At 38.3% G+C, this 25574-nt stretch overlaps 4 protein-coding genes across 11 annotated transcripts in view; 2 read left to right on the forward strand and 2 right to left on the reverse strand.

The window, feature by feature from the left end:
- LOC131686114 (muscle-specific protein 300 kDa) overlaps positions 1–11017 on the forward strand; it is a 113822-nt gene extending 102805 nt beyond the window's left edge. For 3 of the 5 annotated variants that reach the window (XM_058970265.1, XM_058970266.1, XM_058970269.1), the window contains 7 exons: positions 50–610; positions 674–3612; positions 8968–9003; positions 9103–9735; positions 9791–9926; positions 10130–10185; positions 10467–11017. In XM_058970265.1, the coding sequence (XP_058826248.1) occupies positions 50–610; positions 674–3612; positions 8968–9003; positions 9103–9735; positions 9791–9926; positions 10130–10185; positions 10467–10701 (4596 nt within the window). In that variant the 3' untranslated portion in view covers positions 10702–11017. The remainder of the gene's footprint in view (positions 1–49; positions 611–673; positions 3613–8967; positions 9004–9102; positions 9736–9790; positions 9927–10129; positions 10186–10466) is intronic. The other 2 variants (XM_058970268.1, XM_058970267.1) reach the window with 2 other exon arrangements.
- Positions 1–25574, reverse strand: part of LOC131686117 (uncharacterized) — a 280208-nt gene that overhangs the window by 117779 nt on the left and 136855 nt on the right. For 2 of the 4 annotated variants that reach the window (XM_058970273.1, XM_058970276.1), the window contains exon 7: positions 4807–4859. The exons of the other annotated variants lie outside the window; for them this stretch is intronic. The gene's annotated coding sequence lies outside the window, so the exon portion shown is untranslated. The remainder of the gene's footprint in view (positions 1–4806; positions 4860–25574) is intronic. 4 annotated transcript variants of the gene reach the window in all.
- On the reverse strand, positions 10896–12182 carry LOC131686122 (luciferin sulfotransferase-like). The gene is made up of 3 exons (XM_058970285.1): positions 11965–12182; positions 11732–11911; positions 10896–11676 (listed from the first exon to the last, which is right to left on the reverse strand). Exons 1-3 carry the CDS (start codon positions 12123–12125, stop codon positions 11031–11033), a joined length of 987 nt encoding a protein of 328 aa, XP_058826268.1. The 5' UTR covers positions 12126–12182; the 3' UTR covers positions 10896–11030.
- LOC131681206 (dynein axonemal heavy chain 2-like) overlaps positions 18095–25574 on the forward strand; it is a 33954-nt gene continuing 26474 nt past the window's right edge. The window contains exons 1-8 of the mRNA XM_058961914.1: positions 18095–18205; positions 18264–18971; positions 19026–19483; positions 19539–19669; positions 19730–21627; positions 21688–21849; positions 21918–22140; positions 22203–22360. Of these exons, the coding sequence (XP_058817897.1) occupies positions 18127–18205; positions 18264–18971; positions 19026–19483; positions 19539–19669; positions 19730–21627; positions 21688–21849; positions 21918–22140; positions 22203–22360 (3817 nt within the window). The 5' untranslated portion in view covers positions 18095–18126. The remainder of the gene's footprint in view (positions 18206–18263; positions 18972–19025; positions 19484–19538; positions 19670–19729; positions 21628–21687; positions 21850–21917; positions 22141–22202; positions 22361–25574) is intronic.

Consider the following 25574-nt stretch of genomic DNA (forward strand, 5'->3'; position numbering starts at 1 on the left):
AAACAAGTTGAAGGTTTAATATATAATTTTCTCCCTTTTTATTTTTCAGGCTCTTTTAAGCGAAATTGAAAGTAAGAAAAACGCAATAGAAGATCTACAGTCAATAGCGAATCCTTTGATCGAATCTACTCAAACAAATGTGTCACTAGAAATACAGGAAACAGTTCAAAAAATTACCATAGTCTGGGAAAACACGCGAGAAAGTTTGAGAGATTTATGTCAACGATACGAAAATGCTGTAAAATTATGGCAACAATATCACGACGTTTCGGAAACCGTGAAAAATTGGGTCAATGAAGAATTTACTGATTTTGATTCTTTGAAACACATCAATAATTTGCCTCAGCTGGAAATTTATCAGACGTCAATTAAAGATAAACAGAATGATTTGGAAAAACTGAGGCATTTGATAAACAACATAAATGCCCAAGTCGGTTTCAACATAGGAAATTCACTGTTGGCTGAAATCGAAGAATTTCATAAAAAGTTGGAGAACATTGCAGATAATCTTTCTGATCAGAAGAATATTGTTGATAAAAACAATTCTCGAATGGAAGAAAATCGCGTACTACTTACTGATGCGCACAAACTAATTGATCATCTGCAGCAGGTAATAAAATAAAACAAAAATGCTCTAAATCATATTACTTATTGATTAATCATTTCGTTTTAGGATATGCAACTTCCAAAAATAGATTCAAACTTGAAGGAACAAATCATAAGCCTTAGAGCATATATGATGAACTTGAGTTCCACCGGAACGCGTTTGAAGGATATTGCAAATGAAAAGCAAACTCATGAAAACCAAAACGATTTGAGTGATAGTTTCAAGAATTTACACACATTGTCACAATCTCTTCTACAAGACACATTCCAACAGTACCAAGACAGGCTACAACTACTAATACTTGAAGGGGACGATGAGAAGATATTGCAGTTCTGGCAAGATTATATGAGTTATGTTCAGACATTCCTTGAACAAGACATTCCAAGTCTTCACACGAAGCTACAACAATTCCGCGATCAGTGTTCCCTGATAGGATATTTATTGAGACATTTGCGAACAACTTTCATAAGCAAATCGAAGATAGATATCAAGTTTGCAGACACTTTGCACGCCTTAGGTACACGACACAATGTATATATCGATGCTATCGATGAAAAACTAGTTGAAGTAGATAATAGACTAATGCACTGGGCAAACTACAAAAATCTCAAATCAACTTTAAAGGAATCTATCAATGAAATAGAAAGGGAAAAATACACTCTACAGTTGGAATATATCAACATAAAAGAACTTCCACAGTTGATAGTAAAAGTCAACAAGCTTTTGAGTCGATTCCCGCTACTAGAAAGTTATCTAAGCAACATGTACCAAGAAATGGGAGTTATAATACTGTTCACGAACGATGAACAATCAATCATTAATTTGAAAAACGAACATGGAAAACATGCGCATCAGATTATGAAACTTAAGGAGAACGTAGACACGTGGTACAAATTCCTCGACGGTGTCGCAGGATTATACGACCGCTTTGATTCGCATTGCAATCAAATTCAACAGAGCTTAAATGACCTTAGCGAAAGTCTAGATGCGTTCAGAACTGAAAGTATCGGAACTTCACAACATCATTTGAATACCTTGAAAAATGAACAGTTACGTCTGACAAGTATAAAAAATGAGCTATTGGACGTAAATATTGCGAAAAACGAACTGAAACCTTGTATTAGCATATTTGACGCTAAGCTTGTTCACAAACGTGTTTGGGTTCTTTGGCAGCTTTTCGAAAAAGTGGATCATTCAATATCGGCATCATTGAAACAGATGCAAGAAAGGTTGCAAAATCAGAAAATTTTTGCAAACCAGTATAACGTGACAATCGAATGGATGACTGAGTTTAAAAAGCGAATGAACGATACCAACAAATACGAAATCTGCGAAGGTGATGCTGCATTCATTGAATCAGTAGAGGAAATGTTGCTACAAGAACTTACTTTGAAAGAATGTGAGGTGGATTGGCTCAACGTTATTGGAAAAGATCTAACCGACAATCTGCAAGAAGGCGAAGAGCTATCTGAAATTGTATTTAAGCTGGATCATTTAAATAATGTTTGGAATGCTCTAGTAAGGCGTTGTCAAAATCGAACACAAAAAATTAATGAGGTAAACGTTACAACCATGTCGTTGCAACAAAGAATAGATGAAATCAAAACCTGGATGACATCGGTTGAACAGAAATTAAAAAAACCATTTTTGTTCGAAGGCACCGAAAAAATCCATTTGGATGCACTGTTGGATGATTATGACAGCTTACAACGATCGATTGAGAGTAATAGCGGTCACGTGGGAGAAGTCCTCAACCTGTGTGAAATGTTATTCACTGACGTTGAATCGTGGAACGTCCATATTGATCGAAGACATATACATCACGATATCAATAGTTTGGAGCTAAGGTGGAAAAATATCTGCCTAGTGTCCAGTAAAAGAAAACAGGACATATTGTCAATTTGGAATATGTTACTCGAAATTCAAAAAATAGTAGATTCTCATCATAACTGGACAGAGACCAATGACGAATACTTGACCGAGCTGGAAGCGCAATCGGAAAATATTGATGAGCAAAGTCTTTACGAAACGCGCCGAAAACTTGCCATAAAAGTAACTGATATGAAGACACAGGAACCGATCCTGCATATTTTGAAAAGATTGCTCATATCACTGAACAAACATGAATGCTCAGAGCGTGCTAGCATGAAAAACCTTACCAATGAGGCTAGACAAATGCTCACGGTTTGGGAGTCATTTTTCTGGAGATCAAATAGAATAATGAGTAAATTGGATGACGTGTATAGCATATATACAATGTTTATCAGGGAATATGAGAACATTATAATGGCTTTAACACAAATTGATGTTCAGGTTACCAACATTCAACATTTATCAGGATCTACTGTAGACACACCGGAAACAAAATTGAAGCGACTTCGTGATTTACACAATGAATTGCGGTTTGTTATCAATTTGTTTGATAAACAAGATGGATTGGGAAGTTCTCTAATAGAGCTTCTTCCGCCTAATACTGTGTTGGAAAATGAAGTACAACAAAAAATTCAAGAATATCATCAGCTAGCCAATCATATCAAACAAAACCTAGATACAATTTTGGCTAAAACAAGCGAAAAATCCGATATACAGAAGAGTGAGCAAATCCAAACGATAGAAAGTGTTCCACAAGAGAAGGACTCCGCGGTGCAGGTGAATACGCTCCCAACATTATCAATTCAATGCAGAACTATTACTGCTAAAGAAGCTTATCAATATCAACTGGAAACTGCTCTGAGCGAAGCAAGAGCTCATCTTGATTCGTTCAATCAATCAGTCGCCGAAGTGAACGAGGATAATTTCATAACATCAACTCAAAAAGTGTCAAAAGCATCAGCAGCATGTGAATCATCAATCGAACTAATAAAACATCTTAACGCAATGATCATGTCCGAGTGTCAAAGCAGCAACGACGAGGCCTCGAGTGATCTCGTTCGAGTAGAATGCGATAGATATGCACAATATCAATCGGAGTGGCGCGAAAAGCAGGAAAAAATGGAAGAACTAAGGTATGTAACATGTTCGAGAAACCTTTATCGTCCTTTGAAGCAAATAATTGGGCTTGTTATTCATGTGTGGTGGTTTCCCTCATCCATCTGCTCAACCTGTGCAGTGCACAGGCTACAATTTTCAAATAGCTTTAAAACAGCGATAACAACAAACACAGAGTATTTTATAAAATATTTTAACTTTCGAAAAATATTTAATGAGAAAACGAAAATTGAAACAGCGATGCAATGAAATATTTCTCAAGTAGCTTCTGCACGAAATATTTCATTGTTCGGATGCTTTGCGGCTTGTAGCCTAGCTCGTTGTCAGGGCGTGTTCTTCAATCGCATCTGTAGACCTTCGAAACGGATACACCCCTTCTGGGAATGATCGCCCGTTGTCAACTGTTGGACATCATTCCTACTGGCCTTTAGCATCGATTCCGTGATAACGCACGACAAAGTTCTCTAAATATAAGTTGCAGAGCAATTACCATCGAAATTTTCACAATGCCGCCCGCCTAGACCAAGGGCTCGGCCGCCGTTGAAAAACTTGCCACGATCAACTCGCTTCAACAACACTAAGGCCAGCACAGTAATTACAGTGTTACACATTAGTGCATTGGTGGATATTAGATCTGTGGGCTAGAATTAGTCATTTTACCTTACATGAAAAACGGGAGATGCAGAACATCTCTCTAAGAACGGTTGGTTTCAAAATCGTCCAATGAAGGACGTTCGTGGGACCAATTTGGACAACGCCCAAATAACCGTTCAACGAACGTCCATCGATGGACCCGTGTTGAACGATTTTGAAACAATTTTTGGACGTCTCAGTGGGATGGAAAAACCTCGAGCGCTTGATGCATAATTTTGTCGGTACAGAAGAGCAACTAAGAAATTTACCGTTTGAGCACCTATTCGACTTTGTTTGGAATAAACTAGCATGTCGTGAAGATTGGTAAAAAATCGCGATTGTTTTAAAAACTCGCCCTGATGAGTCTCGTCGGGCAAATGCGGTACTTGCTAGTTTGCAAGTAAGTGTGATTTGTTGTGCCTGCTTGGCGCATGAGGAAATTAGTAGAGACCCAACTCGTTACATTTGGCACCCAACTGCAGATCAGGGCCCATATAAGGGCTTTTCGACTAAATTGAAATAATTTTAACTATTCTAGGAAAACCGGTTTAAGATCAGTTATTATCAATAGTACTTACGGTTTTGGGATATTTTGATAGAAGCTCGAATTTATTTTGTCAGCCGGTAATACCTAAAAGGGAAAAATAGGTTTAGTTTTGTCATTTGTTATTTTCATATATGCAAAATATTGCCATTTTAACAGTGGACAATTTTTTAAAGTTGAATTTGAATGAGATTTTTTATTCGATTTTGCTTATTTAAATTATCAATAAATCAATAAATATGGCGTTTGCTTCCAATCAAACGTTTCTGCTTCCGGATGAAGTCGAAAACGAATTGTTGAATAGCCATAAAATTCTCAAGTGATAACTCTTTAAGTTCAATTGATTGTAATAATATAGTACAAAATGTAAGTAGTGACCCAGCACTAGAATTCCCTACGCCGTCAATCGTTTCAAGATTGTCGGAAATTGCTCAAAACCTAACAACATTCCAAGCTTCCGCGTCCAACAGCATCCAATGAACAACAGCAATTGCTTTCAGTTGACTATAAAGAAATTTTTCGAGGGTAGCGATACCGCAAAGTCAGCAACCGGATTGCCCGGAGACTCCAACAGTCACTAAAACTCGAATGGAAAGTATGATGCTGCGAATAATGCAGAATATGCAACCCAGCAATGGAACCATAGAACATCGTATACCGAGAGAGAGATGAGGAAGACTGGTCGAGTTTCTGATGCAATACAACTACAGTAGATTACTGTATCAGAATGTTAATATAGACTTCAACAGGTTAGAAACAACCGGGAGGGTTGAATAGGATTAGAAGAAACTCTGTTTAGCTCTAGTCGATTCAGGGAACAGAAGAGAGAATCAGATACTATCTGCACTGATCGATACAGGAAGCGTATACAGTGACGAACTACTTGAAAGTAGGAACACTAGATTTGAGTGCAGAAGTTATAGGATACCAATTAACAAATGGCCTTCAGGTTTAGTGGCTATCAAAAGGGTATGTCGGTGCGAGTTTATCTAACACGCAGAAGTATTAACAAAAAACATCCTGTTAAGTGATATCAATTTTATGTTAAAAAAATTGCAGCTGCTGAAAATTAGAAACAGGAGGCAACACCCAAAGAAGCTTTCGTAGCATACATGGGAGAAACTGAGCGACTATCAACAAAAATGTCGAAGCCCATAGCCGAGAGTCAATCTAGATATCTTACTAGAAAATATGTGGTATTGGTTACATTTAGTAATAACATAAATGTTGAGAAAATGGACGTTCAATCGCTCTATAGCTTGATATGATCATGATAAACCAGCAATAGCTACATCCAGTAATGAACCTATGAGTAAATCGAAGAATGACGATCCTTTGTTGGAATTGTGAATAATAATTATTCGGTTATTACTGGAAAAAACAAGCGATTGTTTTTCTTTTTCATATTTGCGGGACTTGATAGCAAATTGCATCGGAAGCTATTGTCAATGTTTTCCGGTAAATGTTGTTTCATCCTAAAACGGACGCAAGAACTGTACGGAGTACCCTTTCCTGTAAGAGACTTCATTCCTAACATGTAACAATTTGGATCTCAGGTGCAACTGACTTGCTAAACACTAGAACAGCTGCGAGTATTATCAGTGATCCAAAAATCGTAGAAATGCATTTTACAATGAAGTATATAAATTTACGAATACGTACGGCACACGGGAAGTCACACGATTGTTGAGTTGATTCACAACTTTAAGGAAACAAAATTATTCAAAAGTTATTCATGTCAAAAACTATAGCACAAATTTAAATTATTTTCCCGTTCGAGTTTAATTCGCGGCTAGGACTGGATTGACATTTGAAGTCCAAATTTTCGACGTCACTTTGAATCGTCGGTAAAGTAGGTATAACACGTGCAATATCAATACGTTGCATTAAGAAGGTGAGGGCGAATGAAATATTTAAATGGATCAAAAAATCGATGAAAGTAAAGGGGAACCGAAATTTACTACACTGAGAAACAAATGATATGCATATGAAGACTTTTTTATTAGGGACCATTCATAAATTACGTAACGCTTTTAGGGGGGGGGGGAGGGGGTTCGACAAGTTGTTACATATTGTGACATAGGGGGGAGGGGGAGTAAGCTAGATCGTTACGTAACATGTTTTCCCCAGGAAATTTTTTTTTTCGAAGAATTCGTTACGTAATAGGGGGGGGGGGGATAAAGAAATTTGTGACAATTTGTTACATGGGGGGAGGGGGGAGTCAATTTTGGGCAATTTTTGCGTTACGTAATTTATGAATGGTCCCTTAGGTCCAATCTGCAAAGAGCCCTCTTTTTTCGCTTTCTCTTTCGATTATTACTGCAAAACTATAATTTTTTTTGAACATTTATCAATATGTTTCGAAAGACCAAGGTTTTTGCTAGCTTTTGTAGAAACTCTCTTTTGTAGATTGAAATTTCCTCCCAAAGTGAATTTTGACAGTTGGCCTTTGAGTCCTAATCATATGTTTGTCGAGATATATTCTGCTGTGGCTTCGTGCATCTTCTAGCATATACTTCTAGAAAGCATTCAATGAGCGGACAGACCAAATATCTCCTATGCATAAAATTTACAGCAAGGTTAAAGCCACAATAAATAATAACCTAACACAACAAAAGTTACAGCAGAAGAAACGAGAGGCAGATAGAAAAATATGCTAACGATGCTTAGATAACTTTATCTGTGTACGCACCATGTAGTGAAATGCACTGGTTTGCACTTTCGAGCAGAAGTGTCAGTGTAACATATTCATGTCGTTTTCTATCGAAAAACACCAAGACAAAGGAGTGCACTGGTTTTACACTTTCTAGCAGAAATTAGAATGAAACACGTCTAGTGGCCTACTTCTGGAAGTACACCGTGACCTAAAACGATTACGCCCTCGTAACCATATTCACAAAACGACAGTTCTAATGTTAAGAAACATTGAGCACTTTTCCCAGCATTACCCTACAAGCCAAATAAGTTTAAATGGTTGTATCTTCCGAATAACAAATAATTCATTGATTCATTCATAGTTTGGCAGTGGAAAAGGGTTTGCCGTGAATAAAATTAAGTTTTTGTTGGAAGCTACAACTCACTTATGCGAGTGATGAAAGCAAACTGAATAACTTTGGCAGTTCATGAACTGAATCATAGGTGTCGCATGACCAAGTTGTTACATTAGGTTTGTTCCAATACCAGGAGAAACTGGAAGCATACCGAAGCAAACAGGCAGAAAATCGCTCCAGTATTCTCTTCTTTATTTATTTTATTCCTCTGGTAGCAAACCAGGGTAAAAAGAAAGAAGCATTTTTGCTCTGGAGCAACTTCCGTGTATTGGTACAAACCTATTACATGCTGTAATCTATGATAAGATAAGAACAATAATTATTTGAATCACTAGTGACGATTTGTCGTCGTTAACAAAGTGTCAAAATCTTCCCCCAGACACAGATTTCAGGATTCGCTGAGTGTCAAAATCTCACGTCAAATTCACTTTGACAATCAAATTGACAATAATTAGAGATGTGAACAGATGCAGGTACACTACTAACGTCGCCTTTGGAGAATTTTTGACGTTTGTCTATCGGTCCAACTAGCGAATAAAGTTCGTGTGACCCAACCAGCGAATCACGACTGTACTGTTGTACGACAATTACATTTAGTTGGTCTCGAACATAGGTATCTTGCATCGTCCTTCACGGCAAGTGCGCTGCGTTTGCTGCCTATAGAACTTGATTGCATTGTAAATTCTAAAATGAGGTTTTTATGCTACATTAGCGCAAATATATTGTTCAATGACTTCTTATGGTTACCATATTGAAGCAGTTTTTCTGCCTCTCTTTTCGAAAAGTCAGTTATTATTTATTGTTTTTATACAGAGATGGATTCAATATTTCAAAGTCATCAATTAACCGAACTATCACACAAATTATTAATTAAATGAGTGATAGTCTTAATTGAGGCCTGATAAAATCAAATCTGACAAATACCCAGCACATTAATGTATATAAGAATTTATTGTACAGGTTTAATTCTAACCAATTAGGTTATGTACTCTGTTTTGTAGATTGCTGTTCTTCATTGACATATCATGTGCTAAAACATCGTCCTTACACAAGTTGATAAACAATTTATTTTACACATACCTCATCGTACTTATGCAACTAATTCTAATGCTTTATCGAACTGCCTTTCATTTTCTTTAATATAGGTCTTTTCCTATCGCTTACAATTTCATATGCCTACAGTAAGTGTTCTATTTTAGTATTTTAGAAATTATTAAAATCATCTTTCAGATTCTCAATGCATTACAATAAGGTGACTTTTTTACTGTTCACAATTTCAGCAACGACGACTATCTGACTTGCCCATTGTGTACCAACCGGAACTGGCAGCAAATTGATAATGACCTATGGCGTTTGGAACAATGGTTGTTGATGGCAGAGGCAACTCAGAAAACTCAACATGCAAATCCACCAGCTGACATAGACACACTTGAGGACATGATTCAGGATCACCGGGAGCTTTTGTTGGATCTAGACAGTCACAAGAGTATTATAAAATCGCTTAACATCGTCGGAGAGCATTTAGCAACTCACACACTAGATACAGAAAAGGCGTTAAAATTGAGAGAACGACTTCAGAAGGATAACCAACGATGGGAGCGGGTATGCAGTCAGGCATCTCATTGGCAATCTCAGCTTCACCGTTCACTCATGGAAAATCGAGAATTCCACCGAACGATCACGGAGCTTTGCGGTTGGTTAGAGCAAACAGAAAATAAAATCAAAAGCTCAGAACCGATAGATTTGACATCGGATACAAAACACATTGAGAGAAAATACAAAATGTTCAGGGAACTAAGAAGTGATTTGATACGTTGTGAACCTCGAGTTGTTAGCCTGCAAGAAACAACATCACAGCTAACCAAATACGTAGACGTGAGCAAATCACAAAAGTTTGAAGAAATTTACGCAAAGTATGTAATACAACATGCAGTTAAGTTATAACACTTATCGATAAACCTTTTACAGATTGACTGATTTAAGACTAAGGTTCCATTCGATCCGGCGGTTAGTGGAAATGTACACAATCAAAATTGGAGCAGCTCTTGGATATGACCCGACCACAGATTCACACAGTGTATCAACGATAGATAGTCGACAAGAGGTACGTAACACTGATAATTCTAAAAGTATCACACATCTTGACTGTGCACATATGCTTCTACAATATAAAAATAGTACCAAACAGTACGTAGAATATACACTTCTCGATTTAAAGTCAATTTATGTGTTCAATTGTGTTGTTTAAGATATGTTCAATAATATTTTCTAATATTTGTTTCTTTATTTTCTTATATTTTCACGTAGATTCAAGGCCGTAGCGGATCGCTCACATACTTAGCAGCACACGAATTAAATGCAAAGTAATTATCTAGATATTATATTTAACTATGAATAAGTGATTTAGACTTGCGCACTATATTTTTTCCATGTAGTGTCTGTTCTAAGAGCCAATTGTAAAACCTGGTGAAGCAGCTCTAATTTTTAATTTGAATCACGTCGTATTTGACACATACAAAAAGTCATAGTTTACAAATTACCAGAAATTGCTAGTTTTTTCAATTGGGCCTCAATCTGTGCGAATATTCAGGCACTGGGTGTATTCATATTGATTAACCTTTTGATTCAATTCTATCTATCACAGCACTCAGGACGAGGAAGACGAGGGACACATCAATACCACTATATTGACAAGAAGCTATCGTTTTTTGGGTCGTGTTCTACGTGCATCGTTACCTATTCAGGCCATGCTGTTACTGGTATTGGGCGTTGTCACGCTCATGCCCCACGGTGAAGACTATTCATGCTCTTTGACGAACAATTTCGCAAGAAGCCTTGAGCCAATGCTCCGTTACCCCAATGGCCCTCCGCCAATATAAGAAGCCTACATACTTATAGCTAGTCGCATAACTTCCTTTTCTAATATATGTGCAATAAAAATAACTTACCACAATAATTATACGTCACTTATTTAGTATTAGTTGCTTTGACTGAAGAGTAATCGCCGCTCTTTGTTGTTGAATTTTCGTTTGTTTTTTTTTATATTAACTATAGATTCTACTAAACAACCAACCAAGTTTAAGGCATTTCTTTATTTGAAACATTATTCGCTTTACCCCAAGTATTTAAGTTACTTTAATGTTGTATCATTAAATTGTATTAAGGATTAAAAATAAAATCAATACGAAAAATGTGAAAAGCTTTTCAACTATAGGAATAAATGCATCTGATCTAAATTTTTTACTGTATCATTGGTCCACTGATTTAGTTCTTCCACAATCTCCAACGATAATTCATCCTTCCAGCTATCAATTTCTCCCCTGCGAATAAACCTTTCGTCGCGGCTCTTGCTTTCCCAAGCATCATTGTTTTTATCTTCATAATTACATGCCAAGTTTTGTTTCATTGAATCGAAAGAAAGATGTTGACATAAGAGATCCAATTCTTCGTCGCTATACGAACGATCGAAGAAACGACAGACGGTTTCCACACAACCTCTGAGATTTGATTTCATGTCTTCGTATTTCAGAAACAATATATTTCTACAATTTTTCAACGAATGATAACCTATAACGTGTGCATGTATAGGTGAATAAAATTGCAGATCTTTCATGAACGATCTGATAAACTCCTCTTTAGTACCTCGATAGAAAATTCTTTTTGAATGATGAAAATAAGAAAGAGCCACAGATTTTACATTTCGATGTATATGGACTGTTTTCGGCAGGACATCCCAATACTGTTTCGGCAGCATCGATACCGCTAAGTGTGTTTTTATAAATCGAGGCGATGGCATATCACGGGCTCTTTCAAATGAATTTATTTCACCTTTTGTATCATGAATTAGGCTTACTCTGAAACAAAAAGAAATATTGAACAGTACGACACATATTATAATAGTTTAATTACTCTAGAAATGGAAAACGGGTTGAGAGTGGCTCTGATTTGGCTGCAGAGAAATCTAGACCATGACAAATGAGCCACACCATCTCCTGGCACCATGTAGTTCCACTTTTTGGAAATGAAGACACCCAAACATCATCCTTCTTAACTTCAAAATTGAACAGCTCCTTTTCATAATTCTGGAATCTAAAATTTTAAGTTTAAATTTACAATTCTAAAATTGGTGTCACACTCTTTACCTTCTCGTGTAGCAATAGGCAGGTGGATCCCAGTTTTTAATTGGAACTTTTTCACATGATTTGGCTTTTACCAAAATATAGTCTTCTTCCGCTCTTTCAGTGTTAGTTGCTAGATGAATTGGATCAGTTATGTCAATGTATTCAAACACTTTCGATTCCATTGCTTAATCTTACAGAATCCCGTAACACACTGAATAGTTTGAAGTCGAAAGAATCTCACTACACTACAACTGTTATCTTATCTGGAAAACAAACGAATCGTCTAGTTTATTTGTTGGAAGAGGTCGACACACGACTCTGGAAGGCGATTCATCAGATGGTTCTAAACAGCTAATCTTTTTGCCTTTCTCAATAGAAAGGTATAGCAATTGCTCTGAAAATCTACCTTTTAAGCGAGGCTCGGTGAGTCATATATCATTCGATTCAGTTCGTCAAGTACGGCAAATGTCTGTGTTGTTTTTACTTGGTTGTGAAGCTTTTACTCCAACCCAGCATACGTTCAGTTAGTTAGACCATACTACTGATTTCGTCCATCGTGTGCCAGAGTGAGGGCCTTCGAACAGAAAAGATAACTGTGCACCCTACTCCTCTAACCTTTACCAAGAAGTCCGACATTTGCCTGTCCTGTCCCCGACGACCCTATACTGGTGGTTCATCGTGTTCGGTGCTAATCGGCGTAGTCCCCGACGGTGGAGCTAGCCAACCTCGGTTTCGACGAAAGAAAGTCTTCCGCAACCGTTGACGGACGCGTCGTTCTTGCTTCGATGCAGTCCGGCAGAATGCCGAGATCTGTCCAGCGATTCGCTAAGGACTACTCGGAATAGTCCATGACGGTGAATCTTTCCTACTTCGACGAAGAGTTCGCCCGCATTGTAACATTTTCCAAACCGATGCTATCCGGGCAGATGCTGAGATCGGTCCTGCAATTCTGGGTAGAGGGTGATCTCCACTTCACAGGCGCCCCATCGACCAATTGCCGGTGCTACTTCACGATTTACTCCAACTCCGACGGAGAAATTTTCAGCATTATACCACTGATGTTGCCACTTGCTTAAGGTATCAGCTCGGGCTCTTTTACGGACTCCTCTCGTGCCTCGATTCCTATAACACTCGCTATCTTCTTCAAGTAGAAAGTTTATGGGGATCGTTCCAGCTATCACGTAGTCTGTCTCTGACGAGAAATTTCGATACGCGCTAGTCACCCGCATGGCCATCAGCCTGAACGTGCTGATCAGCTGAGATGTGTTTCTCTTCGTCTGCAGTGTCGTCACCCATGCAAGCCCTGCGTATCTGAGCACCGATGTGGAGACTCTCGCCAGTAGTCGATTTTTACTGCTGCTGATCGCCGAATTGCTGTGGGCTGTGTGCAGCTAACACCAGCTTCTTCTCGTGCAACCCGTCTTCCACAGCATCTATCGCCTCCGTTGAGACTACTTCTACTGCCTCTAGTGATTCGCCGATCACTAAGAGCATCACGTCGCCTGCAAAACCAACAATCTTCACGGCACTGGGGAGGGGCTCAGCTTCAGCACTCCGTTGTATATAGTATTCCAAAGAATTGGACGGAGTATGAAACCCTGTGGAACGCCTGCTGTTACGGTTACACTTCTTTTTCCGGCGTCAGTTTCGTAGATCAGTTGCCGGTTCTGAAAGTAGCTCCTCAGAATCCTACAGTGGTACTCGAGAACTCTCAATCTGTGCAGCAAATCGGCGATTGCAGCCCAACTAGCGCTGTTGCAGGCTTATCCACTCCGCACTAACGGTTTCCTGTTCTCTTTGAATTCTGCCCAGTCTCCATAGTTTCCACGACCGTAAGTGTGGCGTCCACAGCGGGTCTACCTTTCAATTACTCTTTCATACACCTTGCCGACTGTATCTAACAGGCATATCGGCCCATATGCTGACAGATCTCTAGGGGGGCTTTGGCAACAACACCAGCTTCTGTCGCCTTCAGATGTCGCAGAAGTTACCATCGTCGATACACTTTTGCAACGCGATCCCAAACATATCCAGGTTTGTTGGGATTACTGTTTTCAGGAATACCATTTGGTCCCGGGGCCTCCTTGGTTCTCAAGACTTTTGCCACCACTATGAGTTCCTCGTTGTTTACTCGAGCTTCTTCTGCTTAGTCATACTGAACCCAACATGGCGTGGGCGACCAGGCCGTCGGTTCAGTCTGTGGAAATAGCGCTTCTACGATGACTCTCATTCTCTCCGGACACCTATCCGGTGATACTGCCAGTCCTCTTATCTTCGCCGTGGCAACTCTATAGGAGTCGCCCACGGATTTAAATTGACGTTGCGATCATTCCCTTGTTAACTGCGGATCTTGCCACCTTATACGCTGGTCTTAGAGCAGCTCTTTTAGCGACGTTGTGGGCTCCCTGCGTTTTCCTCCGGGCTGGGTGGCAATATCCACGTAGGTCGACAATTTCCGAGCTCCACCAGAAGGCCAATCCAAACATCCTACTAACCCGGGGCTGCAAAAGCTAACATCAAAAACTGATTCTCGACGGTAGGTACAAAGCTCTTCTGTCAGCTTATCGCTCATTTCTATAAATCGAACGGTCATTCTCCGCGAAGGTGCGTCCGCCTGTTTAAAAACCGGACATCGTAGGGCCTCCTCCTGAAACGTTGTTGTTGCCTTCTTCGTTTGCACAGATCAAAACATCTCGGAGCCTATCGGTAGTCTTTGCCTTGTGGCCTTCCTCCCCGCACCAGGTCCACCGCAATTTCTCGCCAGGTGGCCTAACTCTTGCCAATTGAAGCACACTTCTGGTCGCTGAGAGACACTCGACTGGAAGCCAAACCGAAGCCGCTTGCGTGCCGAAAGGTCCCTTTTCCTCATTCGGATCGTCATCTGCACTTCTCCAAGCTAGCACTGTTCATTCAAAGCTTGTCTTAGCACTTTTTCCGAGGGTATTTCATCCAGGTCCTTACATTGGATGGTTGCCTCCGGACACAAGGCTCTCACTTCCACCGCTTCGCCCATAAATTCCACCGCTTCCGCCCATAAATTTCTCGGTGAGTTCTTCATAAGTAGAAGTGTGTGTATGCGATATCGGTTCCAGAAGCCCTGCCGGAGCTTGAGCTTGTGCGACCACCCCTGCCTGCACAGGGGATCAATCAGTAGATGATAATTATGCTTGGGAGTAGCGAAACATCTTTCAATGTGCAACTCCTGGTAATCCTAAAGTGTTTATTTTGATCAATACCGGCGTCGGCCAGGCCCGAACGTAGATCGCGGAAGGAAAGGGAAGGAATATTGTTAGTCCGATACTTGCAGGCAGTACTGCGCACTCCACAAGTATCACGGGAGGAGTATAGTTGTTTAGTAAGTATAGAAGTTGGATTCTACTTCTTCTTTACCGACGCCAGAGAAGTGACTCCACTATATCTGGACGAAATATCGATCTATCAAACTCATGGATACTACAAAGCGGCTTTTACTTCCCTTCCGAAGGAAGTCGTGACCAAAGAGTTTTTCAGAAAAATCTCAACGACCTCGGCTGGAATCGAACCCAGGCCAACTGGAATGAGTGGCGGTCACGATTACCACTCAACCATCGCGCCGGTGGTTCCAGAAGTCCTGGCGGAAGCATCAAAATTCAGAATAACAGTCACATCGGTTTGTCGAATATGGTTTGACCAATTTGACCGAACTTAGTCTCAAATGAAAAGTGTTTCGTTCCAGTGAATGGCTATTAAATTTCATCCTGATCCCACTTCCGGTTCCGGAGTTAAGGGTTGTGCCATGCAGTCACATAGCAAATTTCGATTCAAACCGATACCGCGATGAATGCAAAAGGTAAACATTTCGCTTAAATGTATGTCAAACAACTAGCATTTGTAGTTGGTAGCTCGCTGACGACCAACCGTAGTCTCGTTGACCACATTGACTACAATAGACGATTCCGAAAGTGTCACGGAAATGTGGCCACCTATCAAAATTAACAAACTCGCATCAGTTTATCGGGGATGGTTGGGCCGATTTTTACAAACTTAGTCCCAAATGAAAGCTATATTATCCTCATACACGTTTATAAAATTTCGTACGGATCGGTTATATGGTTCCGGAAATATAGTTAGACTACACTGTCCGATCGCATATGAAATTGCCTTTTAAGCCGGTACAAATTTCCGATCAACATGGGGTACATTCCATTTGTGCCAGTCGCTACTGGTATAAGCCGGAACTACATTTTTTTTTATTTTTGATGCCAAATATCGTCCCAATGCATGAAACGTCGAGATTTTTTGTTATCCAAAAAAAAAAAATTCTTTTTGGGACTGATCGCGCTGGATCTTAATATTGCCGGTTTCCCGAAGGTTTTTCTAAATGCTTATAGCTTGCGGCGAACCAGACCCATGATTCACTTGGGCAACACAGTATTTTCGCAGGTCTCAATGATTTTACAACACCTTTACCACTATGTAGGCTACACGAATCACGGGTTTCGGAATGAAAGTTTTACTCACTATTTCGGTATCGAATTGAACAGCGGATTTCGATTTTGCTTATATTACTAAGATACACAATGATATTTTACATTTAAATTAGGCGACTCGAGTAAAAATAACTGGTTTTAACATTTATGAATTAAGATTAAATACATTTAGGTTGAATTTACTTGTTTTTTGTTATAACTGCCCATAATTTAGTAAAATGAATTTGGCACAAACAGGGTCTATACCACCGGGGCTGTTTAAAAAAAAATCGTAAACAATTTTTGGTATTTAGACCATTAGGACAATTATGCTTCTTCTCCCACCAGTTGATCAACCAAACCAAACAAAGTCTCAAACCGCAATTACTGCTTCCGGTGTGTTCAAGTTTTCGATTTGGCCTTTTTTCTTTTACAAAATTTTTAGAACTCGAATATTGTTTCCTTTCTTGTATATTGTTGTATAATAAAAATATAATATGTATAAACATTCGAAAGTTCACAATGAATCTAAAAACAACGATGAAATACCAGTGTTCATGTTTGAGAAAGGCACAATTGCACCCCTAGGTGGATTAAAACAGATTTTTCTCAGTAATGTCGGTTTTGGATGAACTGCATTCGCATTGCAATGAATATAAAAAGCTGAAAAAGAACTGTGATTAACGCCGGCTCAGATTTGCGACCTACCTGTTTTGAAATGGCCTAATTCTATAGAATATAATATATCACCAAAGATATTCTTTCCACTTACTTGAAAGAGAATTATCAGTATGTTCAGCACTAAAACATTGTTGAGCTCGCTGCATACAGACTTTATCAGTGGTTGTAGACAACCCGTTTGGTATACAAGGCTAGTCGCCGAATCAGTTATTTCAAGCAAGCTTGAATTTAAATACATTTTTGACACTAGCGCAATACATTTGGTTTGATTTGTGCAGCAACTCGAGGGAACAAGGGTTTTACTTGCTCGTAACAATCTGTGGCAGGAAAAAAGTTTTTTTTCAGAACCTATAAACACAAATCCAATTCAATAACGAATACTTACAGTTGAGCCAAGTTTTCATCCGCCTTGTCCTTCCAAATGATCGATCTCCAATCTTTGTAGCCAGTAATACCACAACAAGTGGAAAATCGCTGTAAATCGTTCCAAAAAATATTCCAATGTGCATTCAAATTGTACTGCTGAATGCCATAGGTTAAATTATTTCGGAAAAATATGACGACATGCTGAGTGATTAAATGGCAAACGGCTGCATTTACCACACCAAAAATACAGGATTCAGTTGCTAGAAAAATCCAACATCTGGATATGAAGCTGGAGTATGGATGATACGGTTGCTTGAAGATTATGCCGGTTAAATGTATTCCGAATAGATGTATGAAAATATTGTGCAGTGCAAAGAGTTGGAATAAATAAAGAACCACATTGACGCTGAAAATTTCCCCTATTGAGTCAGTATTCGCTAGCAGATACTTGATATGCTCTTCCAAAACAATTTTTGCAAGACCAATTGAAATTTGAATTATATGAAGTACAAATATTATCCACAAATACAATGACGTGACTTCCCCCATAATATAAACGCAATTGTAACTATTTTAATTCGTATAAACAACTATCCTTGGTAACGGTAGCTAACGAGAGGCTTGTTATTTTTTCATGCAATCTAGTTCATGATAATTGTGAGCGCATTCGAACGCGATTATATGCTAAATGGCGGATCACGCAAATCAGGATACGGTTGCTGACAATGTCAGCGATATTTCAAACTTCTCCGATTCCGATTCCGAAGGTACATTTTTTTATTACATGCAATAATTACCTGCAATCATAGCATATTTTATGAACAGCAAAAAAAGTCGTCGAAGTGGTTGAGGAAGCTGTGGAAGAAAGTGACAAACCGGCATACACCGAAGAGGATTTGACTACCTTGGTGGAATTCATTCGTAACATGATTTTTCTGTTTGACTATGACAAAGATGACTTCGGTGATGATGTTGCGGCGGTTATAAAACAGTGGCTGATTGATGTCAAGAATCCGATGATGTTCATATTCTACGATGGAGATATTCTCTCGGCGTCCCTGGCTTTTCCATTGTGCCCTTTCAACGATCTTATGTATTTTATGAGAGAACCGGATCAATTATTCAACGTAATTGATCGATTTCATGATGATATTATTTTCGGTACATTGCATAGTGATATCGAAGGATCATTACTAGTAATATTAGAGCAAGTATATGGTCCACTTGTGCTCGCCAATACTGAATGGTCCGAAGATGTAAAAGCACAAATCTTATCGGGATATAATTCCTTTATGACGTACTTAACCGAACTTCATTATAAACTGTCCGGGTTTACACTACTTTACGTACCACGCGAAGGACATGATATGCAAGCTCAAGAGGTTGCCATCAACCGATCGATGATAAAACGTTTAGAGGCAGTTGCTATCGATTGGACCAGTCAAATACGATCGACCCTTAGCGATACACAACATTTCGTCCCTGATGATTTGATTCGTCCATCGGATGAATATAATTTTTGGCTATATCGACGTAATCATTTTCTACTGTATGTATGACGGCCACTTAATTGCTATTCTCTTTCAGATGAAGTACTTTGCGCTATAAAATCTCAATTTGAGGGGGAAAACATTCAACATATTTTAAAAATCCTTGAATTAGCTCAATCGTTGTATACTAAACCGTTAAGAGAGGTGTTAAGAGATCTGATCAAGGAAATTGAGATTGCTGAATCAAACATTCCTTTTTTGAAGTTAATGGTAGATCCGTGTTTTGCCATCCGTACTTTAGATAGTGAAGATGATCTTTGCTCTCAACTCATTTATGTGATGCATATTATCCGTTTCATTGGCTCTGATTCACGTCATCTAAACAAGGATGAGTGCATTACGAAATTATTTCTCTATCTCAGTAATGAAATCGTTTCGTGTTGTATGCAATGTATTGATGTTGATAAAATATTAACTGGTTCGCCAAACTACGGTATCGAAATATGCAACATGAAGATCAATTGCTGTGAATCCTACAAAATCATCTACGAAGAGGTTAGTATGACTTTAACTTGCTGAGATGAATATTGTATAAAACATACCATCTCAGATGCTAGAGCAATTCAAACATGAGTTTATCTGGAATCTGGATTACGCTGCAATTTTCAACAAAATCAATGCATTCATTCAACGACTGTGTGACATTTTGGAAATTTGTGAAGCAATGCTTGTATTTGGAAAGTAAATTTGAATAACCTACAGAAAAAAACACTCATATTTAAATACTTCCTGAATTTTTAGACAAAGCGACAGTAGTTCCTACAAAAACTACCGATTTCCGTGCAACAATGCTGAGGAGTACGAAAAGAAATGTGATCAGGTGGAGCTAATTTTCACGGCGGGAATAGAAATCGTTCAGTCCACTTCTGGCTCAATTCTTGATATTAACGATAAGGGATGGTATAAATACATAGCAGATTTCAGAGGAATGTTAAGAACACTGGATGACATAATAGAAAATTTGCTCTCCAACGTATTTTTGGTTGCCGAAAATTTAGAAGAAAAAATCGACGTGCTCATAACTCTTCTTAATTTTTACAACCGAGAAAGCATTAAGGAGAGTTTCATGAGAAAAATCGCGGAAATTTGGTCCATTTTTCATACGGAGCTTACAGCTCTCTCGAAGGAAGTTTCATCTGGTATTACAAGTTACTCATCGCTGCTTCCGCAAAACGTTGGCCAGTACACTATGTTGAAGATCAAATTTGAGCGTATCTATAGACTGAAAGAGTTGCTGGAACGGTGTAGATTTTTTCCACAGTACTTGGAGAGTGAAGAAACCCTATCGTTGTTTGAGTCTTGCGAAAAACAAGTGAAGAGTGCCTTGAAAGGTTTCAATGACGTTTGGATAAAATCCATCAGTACTGATTTTGGGACATGGCTGAATAGAAATCTTGTTTGCCGAAGTCAAATGCGTCCAGGATTGCTGGAATGTCACATCGAAAGACGCATGCTATTAACAATAGACGAAGCACATTTCTTCAAGGTGCTAGGGGCGGTGATTCCCAGCGTAGTAGACATTGAGAAAAATGATAGTGTCAAGCAAACCTTTGATAACGTGATACGGATTGTCCTATATTTCAATAATGTCGTATCGTCAGTTTCCGAGAAAGAGCGCCTTTTCTTCAAGCATATGATCCAGCAAACCGAACGAAAATTGGAACCACTGAAAAGCAAGCTGACATGGGATGAAGATTTAGGAGAATTTATTGATACATTTGTCACCAACGTAAAAGAACTGCTGGACGTAATTCAAGTTTACAAGCAAGAAAATATAAAAATAGCCCACTGGATGGAAAGCATTTACAGTCTCTTTCTGTTTCAACTAAACAAAATGCCTGCTCAAGGGTTAAGAGATCTGCAGAATAACATAAGCGAGCAGAAGAAAAAGTCGATTCTAGAGCTTGTTCGCCTGTTATCAGAGATCAGTAAAAATATTTTTTGTATTTTTGAACGCTTGGGATCAAACGTGCGAAGAATGGAGGAAAGCTGGGGACAGTATGTGCAAAAGATCGATTGCTTACTAAAGGCATCAATTTTCAATTCGTCACTTGAAACATTGAGGCACATTCAAAAAGCACTAGTTGATACCCCTTTCCCAATATTGAGCGTCGAAATTGTACTTGATCGAAAAGGCATTACATACTTGCCAACATTGGAATCGATCGAAGCAGCTATAAAGAGGTTACCAATGGAAGTTACATCGATTTTAAAACTAATCCCTAGTATGTGTCAAAAGTTCCAGATCGATTCTGAAGAAAACTTTCAAGCGGATTTTTTGCGAAATGCAGCCTACCTAGAGCTGGAGAATGGTATCTGTCAAGCAATTCATTCTACAATACAGGATCTTTGTAAATTTAAGGAAAAATGGAGCGTTTTTCGTCCATTCTGGAGTGTCAATCGGTCAGAGTTCATTGGGAAATTCAAACTGTCCACTATGACCTCCGAAGCATTCCACAAAAACATTGAGAAGTTTGAAGAACTGTTGAATCAGCTTTCGACCCAGAATGATATCACAGTTTGTAAATGCATTGAAATTAACGCTTCAAAACTAAAATTTTATATCACCCATCACATTAACGATTGGCAGATTAAGTATATAGAGTATCTGAAATGCATATCGTATGGACACATTATTAGTAAGTTTTTACAGTGCCTTACATTTCTGCGCTATGATTATCAATGAGGGTCTCTTTTAGATTTCAACAACACCTTGAATAAAAACATGGAAGCCTTAAGTGATGAACCAAAAGAAGTTGAAGATCTTAAGCAGCTCGAAGCTACATTTAAAAAATGCTATGATGCAATTCCTCATATGGTAGAGGAGATTCAAATCATTGTTGAATATTTTAATGTATTAGGTAACATTGTTTGATTTACACTAATTATATTGTGATTTCACTCGTAACACAATCCTAATTTTTCACAGAGAAATACGTATCGGATGTATTGCCCGAAGCATCTAATCTTCGTCAAAATATACATCACATTTGGCAACGTTACATGGATTACATCAATTATATCAAGGAGCAAATTGAAAACTATCAAAATCAGTTCAAATTGTCAATGACCGATGAAATCGCAACCCTTAAAGTGAACGCACTAGAAATGTTGAAAATGCTTGATATCGAAATGCCTACAACCGACGATATGTAAGACTAGTCTAATCTTTTTTTTCTGATTTGATCAATGATAACTGTGCTAAATTCGATAGATTGCCTGAAGACGCATTTCTAATGATAGATAAATTAATGGGTCAATTGGAAGAGCTGGAAGCCCAAGAAAATATTATCAAAGAAAAAATGCTTCTTCTAGGCCTTGAGTACCACCCTTTAGACGTGAGTTGGTGTAAAACTTTATTATTTAATAATGGTATTTTTATTTAAATAGTGACAGTATGTCGCTTTGAATAGTATGTCTTTGACGAAGCGTCAAAGCCTGGTTTAAAAAGTATACCGAATCATGAATTGCTCTCTATATGGCGGAGCGATTCTGTCCCCACTTTAGAATATTTCATATTGGGCGTGACGTAGCATTCTAGTTAATCCCTTAGAATTTACGACATGAAATAAACAAATAGACAAAGAAACAACAATAAATGAGCAGAAGGGCCGAACCTACTTTTGATTCTAGCGTATGTTGCCCATAAAGGCATAAGAGTCCCATCAGGAAAATCACGTACCATAGAAAACAACGATTGAAAGTACGAAAAATCTTGACCTTATATTACTGGTTATATAGAACTAAAATAGGAATGCAACATACATGGATTTATTTAAATAGTACACGTAGCTGAATAAAGGTACACTAGCCCCACCGCGATAGGATCACTTCCTGCAATGCTGCCAATGCACAGTGGGAAAAAATACATAAAAAACGCGACTTATGTTGCCTGGAAGAAGTGTGATTTATATGTAAAAAAGTCTGAACAATTGATTGGTGGTATTTTCAACACCGCATATTTCGATATCGTGCTCGTTTTGCCCGAATTCCCCTTTTCGTTTGAATTTATATTCAAGATTGAATATATAACTTAGAAGAAAGCTTAATGTCAGCATTTCTTATATTGATAAGTCCAGGAAATCGACTGGAGACAGAATGATCGCATGACACGTTTTAGAGTTATATTTTTTTGGTTAAAATTCAAGGGAATCGAAGTTAGTTATTTACCCGTTTTATCCCATTTATTCCAATAATTCAAGGTAAAAGTTGAATCTAATTATATCTGTTAGAAAAGGTGTGTTTCTTATACAAAAAAGCTCAGGGAATGGATTGAAGATAACTAGAATGACCGCATGAAACGTTTTACCCAGTTCTTTCCAAAACTCAAGTTAAACCTGGGTCTACTTTTCAGAATGAGGTTAGATGCGGCTGACCAAAACCAGCTATTTTTATGTGAAAAAGTCCAGGGGATTAATTTGAAAAAAATTAAAATGACACATGGAACGTGTGCACCCGTTTCACTCCAATTCTTCACGTTACTCAAGTTTGAAGCAAAATGTGGTTCTACCTTTCACAAAAAACTGGTGGAAGCTGACCGAAAACAGTAAGCCTATTGAACAAAAGTCCAGGGAATCGATTGACGTTTGTTAGATTGACCGCACGAGACCTATGTAAATTTAAGGTTAAACCCGTCTCCATTGCTCAAAAAGTGGCTGAATGCGGCTGATCCAAAATAGTGTTTCTTATGTAATCAAGTTCAGATAATCAATTGTAAATAGTCAGAATGACAGCATGAAACGTGTAGACCCATTTCACCCTCATTCTTTCCATAACACAAGTTTATATTTAAAGTAGCTCTCAATTTCTGAAGTAGACTCAAGTGAATGCGATTTTTCAAAAGTAGTTTGTTCGTCTTACGTAAAACGGGTACACACTTTTCATGCGGTCACTAACTATCTGCAATCTACTCCCTGGACATTGTTACAAAAGAAATACTACTTTTAATCAGCAGCATTCAGCCTTCTTCCGAGATGTACAGTCAAGTTTAACCATAAACTTTAGTTCTGCGAAGAATTGGAGTAAAACGGATTAAAACGTTTCGTGTGGTTAATGCTACTATGTTTTATAGAATAGGGGAGACCGGGGCTAGTTGGCTGTGTTTTTAGTTTCCATTTTTTACCGCTTTGATGTAGGTAGATCTTGTAAAATAGAACATATGGCACGAAAGGACAGACTGTTGGCAACCTCCCTGAATTTTTTCATAGTATTTGTTGCGTTGTCTTTGTTTTTACAGACAAAAATGTGTAACGCGGAAAACCCGCCAACCTACCCGGGCCCCGGGGTAGGCATCAAAAATTCGAGTACAATCATTGAATCTTTTAAGGGTCCTGTTGTGTTTTTTCACGGGTAAAAATTGTTGTACTTTGGCCGTTTTTTATTCGTGTCTAATTGAGCTAAACTTTTGCAAAGAGATTTTTTTCGAGGTGCGTTCGGTTATTAAATTTGATGATCATCTGTTTCCCATACATGCCATTGGCACCCTATTGAACAGTCTTCTGAAAAGATGCTCCCTCCGTCGCAGTTAACTGATTGTGGTTAGAATTTACATGGAATGAACGACAGTCAAACATGAACTTAGTAGAGAGTAGGTGTGCCATTTCCATGAACACAAATTATTTTTTTGAAAGTCGAACTGAAAAAGAAAGCCAAAGTAAACACAAAGGGGAAGAAAACTGAGACTATGCCAAGGGCGCCAAAAGACTACGCTACGGCTCTGATGCTGTTGATCTATTGATACGACTGTTACGCCTTTTTTTACGTATGAGGCTAACATAATTGCTATTTTTCACGCTTCTTCGGAACAAACAGCTATTTTTGAGTTTTGAAAGTATGTGTATAAATAGACGATTGGTACACTTTTTGGAAATTGATGAAGAGCCATATAGGACTGACATACTGTTATGGGCAGTAAGCTGATTAAAGACTTTAAGTATGAAACTCTGAGTTAAGTTCTTCCGCATAGAGATCGACAGAGTATAAATTAGAGAATAAAATCGAAGAAATGGTTGCTTTTTACTTGTGTTTAGCCGAATTTTACTTTGTAGTTTATATGAATTATTCTGAGGAGCTTGTGTCTTCAAGCGGTGGGCACCATTACGTTACCTAGGCGTAGAAGAAAATTTTCTTCTAGTCACTAGAGGACGTGGAGTATAGGACCCAAAATGCACACTGATGGTTTACGCTTGTCGACTTTTTGGGGGAAGATCGTTAGAAGTTGAACGATTAAGATTTGTAACCAACATTTACACTATATAATAGAATTAAAGGGGCTCCGATTTTTACTTTCATCTACGTTTATCAAATAAATGCTTGTACTATTTCCAACTGCTTATAACTGATTGATCTTCGAAACGTACCTACAACATGTTTAATATTTCTATTATTTCATAGGCAATTGTTAAAATTCGTCAAAAACTCGAATGTATGAAGCTTATATGGATTTTTGTCGAAGAATGGCTACTTGTTAAAAAAGACACCTTCTCTCAAGAGTATCAGCAGATTATGGTGAATGAAATTGGGGTACATTTACAAAATATAATGTGGTACGTGATACAAATTGAATGCTTTTGAAAAAAAATATTAA

Source organism: Topomyia yanbarensis, chromosome 2 (genome assembly GCF_030247195.1).
Source record: "Topomyia yanbarensis strain Yona2022 chromosome 2, ASM3024719v1, whole genome shotgun sequence".
NCBI lineage: Eukaryota > Metazoa > Arthropoda > Insecta > Diptera > Culicidae > Topomyia > Topomyia yanbarensis.